General features: G+C 45.3%; 1 protein-coding gene across 2 annotated transcripts; it reads right to left on the minus strand.

Moving 5' to 3' along the window:
- Positions 1-1,793: 1,793 nt before the first annotated feature.
- det1 (DET1 partner of COP1 E3 ubiquitin ligase) lies at positions 1,794-10,086 on the minus strand. 2 transcript variants are annotated; one of them, XM_069172817.1, is made up of 9 exons: positions 9,939-10,086; positions 8,655-9,018; positions 7,545-7,811; positions 6,932-7,144; positions 6,303-6,526; positions 4,909-5,038; positions 3,844-4,034; positions 3,135-3,326; positions 1,794-2,525 (listed from the first exon to the last, which is right to left on the minus strand). In XM_069172817.1, exons 2-9 carry the CDS (start codon positions 8,901-8,903, stop codon positions 2,336-2,338), a joined length of 1,656 nt encoding a protein of 551 aa, XP_069028918.1. In that variant the 5' UTR covers positions 8,904-9,018; positions 9,939-10,086; the 3' UTR covers positions 1,794-2,335. The 2 variants fall into 2 exon arrangements, with proteins under 2 accessions (XP_069028918.1, XP_069028917.1); XM_069172816.1 differs by having other exon boundaries at positions 9,917-10,086.
- Between the last annotated feature and the right edge of the window lie 806 nt (positions 10,087-10,892).

A 10,892-nucleotide genomic window follows, 5' to 3' on the forward strand; every position in this document is an offset into this window, starting at 1 on the left:
AGGAATGAGACGGATACGACATATTTTGTCATCGCGCTAAGTGACGGAGGAGGAGGGGAGTTGGGGGGGGGGGGGGGGGGGAGGAGAGGGGAGGGGGGAGGAGGGCATCGGGTTCAACGCGAGAGATCTGTTTCCTCCTCGGCGGCGAAGTGAGCATCTCGTGGAAAATAAGTTGAGTTAAGAGTTAACATTTCCGTGCAGAATATATATATATATATATATATATATATATATATATATATATATAAGAAAAAAAATAAAAAGTGTCTTGAAAACAAACATGAAGTGTAAGATTTCTTTTCTGTCGGCGGCGCGTCTGCCAACATAATATAATGTGGGCCCGTCTGCGCCTGCTGCGTGAACTTCCTGTAATTAGTCGATTATCACAGCTTGTCGTCGCCGACTTACACAAACACGCCGCGTAACGACGACGACATCCTGCGGCCTCCTTTAAGCCTCCTTCTACCAGATAGCGCTCGGCGGCGCAAAGCTCCCACTCCTCCGCGCTCTCACCGATTCTCCCATCATCCCTTCTGTTTGTAAACACCCCCCCACCCCACCCCCCACACACACACCCTCTCTTTCGCCTTTAAACCCTCGTTAGTTTGTCAGACGCACACACACACACACACACACACACACACACACACACACACACACACACACGTCCACCGCGGTGTGTAACCAGAGGCTAGTAGAACACTTAATCCCTCAGCACCTGCTCTCCGTGCCACCCTGACCTCCCTGCAGCTGCCTGGCCGTGTGTGCCTTTTGCCCCCTTATGTGTTTATTATCCATGTCCATGTGTGTGTGTGTGTGTGTGTGTGTGCGTGTGTGTGCGTGGTGTTAAGTCAATTTGCATATTTGTTTGTATCCGCGTGTGCTTTTAATAACACGTTGGAGCTAAACAGATGCGTCAGCGTTGCGGAGCAGATGGAGCCGGTGTAAAACAGCAGCGTCATGATCCTATAGGCGGCCGGAGAGACAGACTGCAGGGATTTCAACATGATGTGACGACGCCTGCAGTGCTGTCTCGTCCGCTCTCTCGCTCTCCGTGTGTGTGTGTGTGTGTGTGTGTGTGTGTGTGTGTGTGTGTGTGTGTGTGTGTTGAAACCGGTGCCAGCATCGTTTCAGCTCCCCGATGAGGTTAAAGATGCAGCGAGATGAAGAACGATGCGGGAAAACGTACCGAATCTGAGTTTCAGTGTGTCTCGATACGTATGCGTGTTAAAATGTAGGAATGCCCCCCCCCCCCCAATTTTTTTTTTTTCCGTTTACATACGTAGCTGCAGTACGTACTAAAAGCAACGAGCACGCTTCCATTTAATCTTCTTCTTCCTCCTTTTGTGGGCGGAGCTTCAGCAGAATACGACCGGACTATTCAGTACCCCAGAAGTACCAGGATGTTTCCCGACTCCATCGGTCTCATCGACTGAGCCGCCGAGACAGTTTGGTGGCGCTGAGGCTCCGCCCACAAAAAGGAAGAAGAATCTCGTCCTGTTTTTTTTCTTTTTACTTCAAAACGTCGGACTGCGACGGACGTGACCGAGAGGGTCAAAGGTCAAGGCGCATTTTTCATGAAGTAGTACACGTACTATTACTTTTTAAAAGGTAGCTGCAGTACGTACTGAAAGTGAAAAAAAAAAAGGAGACAATAATCTGATGGATATTTATAATTGGAAGCAGAAAAAGTTGAAAATAAAATAATTCTAGTTTGAGTTCTTTACACACCAATAAAAGCTTAAAATATCACTCGACCTCAGCGACCTGCTGTTCCAATGAACACAACGAGCAAAATTCAGAATATTTTATTGTCAATAAAATATATACAAGCGGTAATATGTTTAAAAAAAAAAAAAAAAAAAAAAAAAGTAAAATGAATTTGAATTAAAATGACTTTCCTTCCTCGTTCGTGTGAGAAAAAGAAAAAGGTGAGAAGTCCGCCGGTCGCGGACCGACCGGACGAGCGTGTTCTCCTGATATGAAATGAGAACGGCGGGACGGAGAAGAAAAAAAAATCCTCCTGCGGCTTCCTCCTCCGTCGCACATCAATCACTCGCTCCACGTCTCCATTTACACTTATTCCAGCCTCCCCTTCCCCACAGGTCCCTCTTTGTTCGGGTGGGTGGAGGGGTTAGGTGGGGTAGGGTGGGGGGGGGAGGGGGCGACCACTGTGTGACGGCGAGGGGGGGAAAGAGGAAGAGTGGCTTCTCTGGAGGAGGAGGAGGAGGAGGAGAAGGAGGAGGAGAAGGAGGAGGCGGCCGGCGGAACAAAGTGTGTTTTTGTTTTTTGTGTGTCGTCGGCGTTTTTGTTTTTTTTTCCGGCCTCCTCGTCTTCACGCGCAGACGTGTCTCATGTGGAAGTTGACCACGTACTCGGCGTTGGTGCGCTGCACGGAGATGGCGAAGGGTTCGAACGGGTGGAAGGTGAAGGCCACCAGGCGGCGCACGGCGTGATTGACCGGCCGCCCCAGCAGGCCCGCCTGGATCTTAAACTTCAGCAGCCCCGAGTCTCGGGCGTAGAACCTGGCGGAGAGACGGAGGAGCTGCGGTTAACTCGGTTAACTCGGTTTAAAGAGACTCCGGTCGGGCGTTTTTGGCCGTCGCCATCTTGTACGCTCCAACACAGCGATGATTAGCCCCCCCCCCCCTTATTTTGGAGCTAGAATTGACTGCGATAGGAGGGGAGGAGCCCCCCCCCCCCAAAAAAAAAAAAAAAAAGATGATCGTGATTGGTTGCTCAGAGAAAAATATTCAGTTTATATAAAAAATAAATAAATACAAAAAAATAAAAGCAACTGATCAAAGCAGAGAATCACCTTGAAGATGTTTTGTTGCATTTTTCTTCAAATTAATTCCGTCCACGTCGACATTTTTCTTTAAATATTGGCGTTAAATATTTGCACCTTTTGTTGCTTTTTATCCAATAATGAAAACCGGTTTTTTTTTTTTTTTTGAACTATTTGAATGAGCTCCTGTAAAAACACGTGACTAAAGTTACATGTAACTAGTGAGAAACCTCCTGAGACCTCGAGTTTCCCCGTTTTCTTACTTTTTTTTTTTTTGGGGGGGGGCCTCAAAATTCAGGACTACTTTTCAACATTTAAAAAAAAAAAAAAAAAGGACCTGCGTTACCTGATGGGATGGTCTCCGCAGGTCTTGGGCCTCTCCATCACCGACACCCACTTGTCGTCGTAGCTGAAGAGCGACAGGTCGAGGTACGGGCTGCTGCTGTACGACTGGGCGCTGATGGGCAGCTGACCCAGCAGCCGGCGCACCGCCTCCGTGTGGCCGCCGTACTTGGCGTTCACGATGGTGTCCTTGAATCTGAAAAAAAAAAGAGGCGGAGGACGAAGACCATCCGTGCGATTCAACAGATATCTAAAATATGATTCTAAAAATGACATTTCGTGTTTAGTCGACTCTTCACTTTCTCTCCTCTCGTCGCTCTTTTAAGCGAATGTACTTCGCCAGCTTTCAATTTCTCCTCTCCTCTTTTTCTGCCATTCATTTTCACCACTCTTGAAAAAAATCCAATTTGGACCCTTTTATCTTCTCATCCCTCCTCCTCCTCCTCCTCCTCTCCCACCCCGTCCCCCTCCTCCCCCTGGTGATAGCTGCTGATCTGCTTCCCTTCCTAACCACCATCTTTAAATCCTGCCTGACATTTGGCTTCATGACATCAGGTGCAGCTTTTTATTTCAATCAGAAACAAACCCGACAGCGGCCCCATAAATAAACTCATATTCAAAACTATTTCATCGGTAAAAATATTTTTCCATAATCCTCATTTCCTGCAGTACGGAGGATGTTTTTTTGGTTTGTTTGTTTGTTCGGTCCGCACCTCCTCTGGACCTGCCGGGCGTAGTTGTTGGACGAGGCGGAGCAGGGGAACTGGACGGCCTGGCTGTGCAGCGTGGCGTTCCTGAACAGGTCGCAGAAGTTCTCGAAGAGCTCCAGCAGCTGGTCCGAGGTGTTCTCGAAGACGGCCAGCACCTCCGTGGACACCATGTTGTACACGACGAAGAAGGACGGCTGCGAGGGGACGCAGGGAGGAAGGAGAGTTACGGTATTTATTGTAGGTATCGTTGTCTTTAAGGGTTAAAATTAAAACAATATTTAAACGGTTTGATCTTCATTTTGTCCGAGGAAAATGGCCAGTCGGCACGGAAGATCTTCCCCGTGCATAAACTGAACACTCATTAGATCCGTTCGTTGTCATCGGGACCGAAGAGAATCCGAAGGACGAACGTGTCCTTGGAGACCTGAAAGAGGAATTCCTGTCATACAGCACCGACAACAAAAGACAAGACAGAAAGAGGCCGGAGGGAAGCAACAAAGAGAGCAGGAGGAGGAACTCACACCGGGGAGATCTGTGTGTGTGTGTGTGTGTGTGTGTGTGTGTGTGTGTGTGTGTGTCTATGTGTGTGTGTGTGTGTGTGTGTGTGTGTGTGTGTGTGTGTGTGTGTCTATGTGTGTGTGTGTGTGTGTGTGTGTGTGTGTGTGTCTATGTGTGTGTGTGTGTGTGTATGTGTGTGTGTGTGTCTATGTGTGTGTGTGTGTGTGTGTGTGTGTGTGTGTGTGTGTGTGTGTGTGTGTGTGTCTATGTGTGTGTGTGTGTGTGTGTGTATGTGTGTGTGTGTGTGTGTGTCTATGTGTGTGTGTGTGTGTGTGTATGTGTGTGTCTGTGTGTGTGTGTGTGTGTGTGTGTGTGTGTGTGTGTGTGTGTGTGTCTATGTGTGTGTGTGTGTGTGTGTGTATGTGTGTGTGTGTGTGTGTGTGTGTGTGTGTGTGTGTGTGTGTGTGTCTATGTGTGTGTGTGTGTGTGTGTCTGTGTGTGTGTGTGTGTGTGTGTGTGTCTATGTGTGTGTGTGTGTGTGTGTGTGTGTGTGTGTGTTTGCGCTGCCACCTGCGAGGGGTCTGTGACTCTCAGTGTGACCACGTCCTCGCTGGTGTACTTAATGAAGAGGTGATGCTCGTCCAGCAGCTGCATCTTCCACATCCTCAACCTCCTCAGCTGATCGAAGAACTGGAAGAACCTGACGGACAAAACAAACAAACAAACAAGCAGTTAACATTTAAGAGTTTAAGAGCCCGATTAACACATGAAACGTAATTAATTGTCACAATAATAACCTCCTATATTTGTGCTGATTGATTACAGTTTGAAAACCACAGATGTTGTCTTCTTCTTTGTCAAATTTTGTGGCCTACATTACCCACAATGCAGCGCGACCACCGACGGATAACATTACAGCAGCTGATCCTCCGGGCTCCAGCAGAGATGAGGATGAGGAGCTCACTTCCTTCTGACTCCACATTAAGGCTCCAATTTATTATTATTTGATCTGGTAATTATTCTTTTAAATCAATTTCAGAATTACCGAGTCAATAAAATGCCCATCAGCAGCTTCACGGATCCAAACGTGACGTCTTCAAATGTCTTGTTTTGGTCGGACCAAAAAACAAGTACCCTAAAATATTTTATCTTATGATGACATATATGATGAATAAAAGCAGGAAGCCACATTAAAAAGAATGTAATCAGAATATTTGGCACCGTTTAGTATTACTGTATTTGAGAAATGAATTAAACCATTTCATCATTACACTGGTTACCAAAGATTTAAAACAAAAAAATGATTCCCATTTCTAATGTTTTATTTCACCTTGAAACCAACAAATACATTTATTTTCATCTTTGACATTTTTTGCATTTCTGAGATTCGGATATCTGCGTTACAAGGAGACTTTTTTGTTTCTATGTGCTGCATTTATTCAGTTTGAGAAGCCATCTCGTCTCTGTTGCTAGGGTCGTTGCTAAGGGTCGGACTACTTCCCGGAGAGGTAAACAATGAGTACGTTACATTCGCTTCTACTGAGGACACTGATTGTTTTCCAGTAGTTGGTCATAACCCCGTGTGTTTCCATGGAAACGGAGCTCCCGCTAAACAAAAAGTAGTATATTTTGAGAGCGAATGGCCCCTTAATATGAAATACACTTTGATTACATATTCTATTTAGTTGGTAACTTGTTGTGTAATCGCAATATTACACTGGAGGTTGATGCTTTAACGTGATTATTGGCACGGCGGTGATGCGTTCAGGATCTCAGGGCGCTCGTCTTCATCGCTTAATTAATAATATAATATATAATTAATAATAATAATGCACGTTGGTAAAAATTTTTTGTCCGTGTGCAGCTTTTCCCTGATTTCCTCGAGTCAACGAGCGAGCGAACAAAGCAGCGCCTCCAAGCGACGTAGACGCACAGACGCGGGCGGAGCCAACCGCAACCCTTACCTCCTCTTGGCGGTGGCGCTGCCGTCCTGCTCGGCCCGCCTCCACAGGTAGACCAGCAGCCTGTGCTTGAGGGAGTTGATGGTTTTGTCGGTGTAGAGGCGGGGGAAGCCGGGCTGGCTCTCGGCCTGCGCTTCGGTGTAAACGGCCGAGAGGGTCAGGAGGTCGTCCTCGTAGCAGAACCGGCCGATGGTCCGCACGTCCAGGAACGTTCCATCTGGAGTCACCTGACGCGGTCGGGAAGGAACATTTAAAAAAATAAAATAAAAACAGAGCTGAAAGGTATCAAGTTCCTCTGAATTACAAACAAATTATGCAAAAAAAAATTAAAAAAAAAAGAATCCTCTTTTTTGGGGATTTAAAAACCTTTCTGGGAACAAAAAATCATGTGAAAATGAAAAACATCCGGCAAATCTTAATTTTATTTTATGCACGTTTTATAGATAATTAGTAACTTTCAAACCTTATCAGGTTTCAGTTCGTCTGTCACACTTTAGTATCAATCAGCTTGTTTAAATCAAAGCTGCATTAAACGAACAGAATGAAAACAGAGCAGCGCGGGTACTTTTAAATTATTATTTTTTTTATACATGTTAATAAACGTTCGACACGCTAAAACATGGATGTCTCACCTGGAAGACGTGGATGGTCTGCTGCTGCACCGACAGCACGGCCAGGATGTTCCTGTACAGGTAGAGGCCCTGGTTGTGCGACAGGATGATCTTGTCGCACTTGAAGGACCTGGTGTCGCACAGCCGGCCGGTGTGCAGGTCGATGATGTGGAGGGAGTAGTCCTCCAGGGGAGAGCGAGGGTTGGGCGTCACCGACTCGTTGTTGCGGTACACCTGGCGGGAGATATATATAAGATATATATACAATATACAACACACACACACATATATATAAAAACAACAACCTTTTCAACACCATCCTGTAATAACGTTGCACTGTTCATTTCATTTCATAGCACCTGACACTTTTTCCATCCATCGTCCATCTGTATTTATTTTTATTTGATTTGTTTTGGTGTATATAGTCTGCGTGTGTGTGTTCATTCATTCCTCTTATTTTTTTATCTATCTTATTTCTGATATCTTATAAAGTGTTTGTAAATGTTTTCATATTGTGTGCACCTTTTTGTTTTTCTATGCTGCCGTGACGACTAAATTTCCGGACCGTGGGATTAAATAAAGTCTAAATCTGATCTATCGTCTAAAGATTTTAACATTTTCTCGACGCCGTTACCTCGAAGAAGTACGGCGGCGGCTCCTCGGGGACGTAGACGGCCGACCCCACGATGACGTAGCGGCAGTCGTCCGTGAACAGGCTGCACTCCCGGTTGAGGTGCTCCCCGTTGGACGCCACGTTGGTGACGTGCAGCAGAGAGAAGAAGCGCTCGAACAGGCGTCCTCTGATGTTGAGGGAGCGCTGGTCGTTGGCCGTGAGCAGAGTCTCCCCTTCTTGGCCTCTCAGCAGGTCCTGAGCCGCCTGGCAGCCTTGATATTCGTAGATCTGCGAGAGGGAACGTTTAAGATGAGTGTGTTTTTTTTTTTGCATCTTTTTTATTTCAGGGGGGAAAATTTAGAAATCTAGAAAATGTAGCAGCCGGAGGGGTCGATCGAGAAGCCCTGAAACGGTTTCTGTGATGTGTACGGAGCAGCTGCAACCTTCGTGAGTTACATCCCCTCGATCGACATCATCACCTGAGTTCCAGACTTGTTTTGGTTTTTTTTTTGTGAGCGCTGGTACGGGAACATTTGAGATTCAAGGACCCGAAACTGAAGCAGAGAAACGTCCTATTTTTTGGTGGGAACAGAAAGAAGTCGAATCCAGTGAGAAGGAGGATGGTGTGGAGTTGACGATTGTGTTGTTGAAGGGGGGGGGGCGACTTGTCCGTTTGACTTGTCGGAGAACCCTGTTGCCATGGCGCCACAGTTCAGGGTGCTTTGCGGCGAATGTTTTCCCCATCAGAAGTTCCCGGCGGAACACGGTGTTGACAGTCCGACTCTGGAGGGCCGAATTCAGGGTGACACCAACCTCCGCCAACATCAAAGAAAGAAAACCCACCTGGTGTCTCGGACGGTGAAGCTCCGCCCCCCCTCTTGAAACGTCACTCAGAAACAACCTCGTCCGGCTCGTCGCTTCATCGCCGTGGACTTCCTGAAGCGTTTCAAGGAATCTCTAGCGACGTTTTAAACACAAAATCTGATATTTTCTTTGCTCCAGTTTCGAGCGTGGAACTCAGGCGCCGATGTCGACCGAGCGGCGTCACTTGAAATACTTGCTCGAGACAGATTGCTCCACATGTGACGGAAGTGTTTCGTGACACGCGAGGAGGTTTCTCTTCCCTCTCACCTCCAGGGACGTCTGGTCCGAAGAGAAGGCGATGAAGCAGCGTCCGTCGGGGGAGAACTTCCTGAGGAAGCAGGGCGGCTTCTCCACGTTGACCACGGTGAAGTTGGGGAACAGGTTCTGGTGGAAGCAGCGCACTCGGTACCAGTGAGCTCCGGGTCGACCCGAGCAGACGCGACGCCTCTCCAGACGGTGCACCACGTTCTGATTCTGGATCCGTCTGGGCTTCAGGGTCGGGGTGTCGTCGTCCATCGCTGCGTCTGGGGAACGGACTCCGGCCCCCCCCACCCCCCACCCCCCCGTCCTCGGTCGGGAGTCGAGACAGACACGACGAGTTCGACTACGTCGCGAGCGCGGTCATGTTTACCTGCGTTTTCAAAAGGAGACACGAAACAGTTGTTGTTTTTGAGTTTTGGGAGCTCAATATCATATTTAAAGAATCTAGTGCTTAAACGATTATTCATTACATCAAGAGACCGACAGTTTTCTTTTTTAAACATAACCTGCTCAACAAAAGAAGAAAAGTGACGAGTAAAGACAAAACAGCAGGCAAGTACAAAAACAGTAAAACAGACCAGACTTCGGCAAAGTTATCAGTAGATATTATATTAAAGTTAAACAGATATTTTTTGTTTGCACACCAGAGAAATAAGAGACAAAGATACACAAAATAAAAAAGATTTCAGTGCAGAGGCAAAAAAACAAAAAAAAACAGTGGGCTTTATTTGAAGCCTAAACCCAATAATAATACAAATATACAGTTATAGAAAAGATCAAATTTCTTTTGTGAAACTGGTCCACTGAAACTGAAAGGTAGAAGGAAAAACACAAACTACAACTTCTTGGTTTCTTTAATTGAGATTTTAAATATGAGTGAAGCTCAGTATAATTATTAAAGCGTTCATCAATATGTCCTGGTTCTCCGGTCCAATCAGTTAAATAAGACTATAACAAGTCTGATTAAAAGGTAAACAGACTATAAATATTCCAGTTCGTCTTCAGTAGCATTAAAAACACATGAAAACACGATGAGGCCGTTTGAAGAGGAGAAACTACACAGACGGATTCATTCAGTCAAAAAAAACCCGTTGACTTTATTTACATCACCGGACATGTGACACAAAATAAGCTGAAACTCACTTTTTGCCTTTTTTTTTTTTTTTTTTTTAAACTGTTTTTTTTTTTTTTTCTGCCTTCAAGTTCAGCTGTTAGCACGAGCGGTTAAGTTTGTTATTTTTAAGCCGCCGACCTCGACAGTTACTTACAGTTAAACGTGTGGTTCGTTACCTGGCTCCCAGCTGGTTCCCCCCCCCCCCGTCCTTCAGTCGTAAATATTCAGCTTGATTTATTCTCTAAAAACGTCCGAAACCCGTCAAATCCTCCCTGATGTCCGACCCGCCCGCAGCTGAACCCGGGAGCCGCTGTGTGTTTGTTGTGAGTGAGCAGGAAACGCAGAAGAACAAGAAGAAGAAGGGCTCAGAGGGCGGCTGCTTTAAAAACAGCGCCACCTCTTCCTCCTCAGGTGGAATTAAGGTACTGCAGCCTGGAAGAAGAGAGGAGAAAAAAAAAAAAAAAAAAAAAAAAGATATGTCAAATAATCGATTAGATTTGAGCTCACGAGTGGTGGACGGAGTATTCAGGTTCTTTACTAAAGTAAAAGTACTAATACTACTTAAAGTACGTAAGTACGTATCAGCAAAATGTACTTAAAGTAACAAAAGTACACACTATGCAGTAAATTCTCCCTCTCAGTGATTTACTATTATATATGATGTTTTTGAATTAACATTTCTGCTACATTAATGTGCATTTTATTGATTTAAAGTTGTGCTTTTGTATTGTTAGTTTGTTTAATCCACAATAATACATGATATTTTATAAGATCATCACGTGTTTGTATCATTTCCAATTGTAAGTGTGGACGCATCTAAAAAAAATCAACAAGCTCAGACAAATCCAAATTGACTTTTAAATAGTTTATTTCTCTTAAAAAAGTAGGAGATTTTCTAAACCTATAAAGGAACATCTAATCCTTATCAGAGAAAATCACAATTAAAATCAAGAAATTTGGAGACGTGTGATTTCTTTTACTTAAAAAACTAAAAAGTAAAAGATTTGCCTTTGAGATTTAGTCGAGTAGAAGCTGCCTATAAATTAACATAAAATAGAAACACTCCAGTAAAGCACAAATACCTCAAGCGTGTACTTAAGTACAGCACTTGAGTAAATGTACTTGGTTAC

Source organism: Embiotoca jacksoni, unplaced genomic scaffold (assembly GCF_022577435.1).
Source record: "Embiotoca jacksoni isolate LCO1_2020_lvr unplaced genomic scaffold, fEmbJac1.0.p SCAF_55, whole genome shotgun sequence".
NCBI classification, from domain to species: Eukaryota; Metazoa; Chordata; class Actinopteri; family Embiotocidae; genus Embiotoca; species Embiotoca jacksoni.

Excerpts from the sequence above, each read along its gene's own strand:
- det1 (XM_069172817.1), bottom strand. The coding sequence starts at position 8,903 with ATGGACGACGACACCCCGACCCTGAAGCCCAGACGGATCCAGAATCAG. Across the intron at positions 6,527-6,931 it reads AGACCATCCACGTCTTCCAG|GTGACTCCAGATGGAACGTT; the intron begins GTGAGACATCCA and ends CGACCGCGTCAG. Across the intron at positions 4,035-4,908 it reads GAGTCACAGACCCCTCGCAG|CCGTCCTTCTTCGTCGTGTA; the intron begins GTGGCAGCGCAA and ends GTCCCCTCGCAG.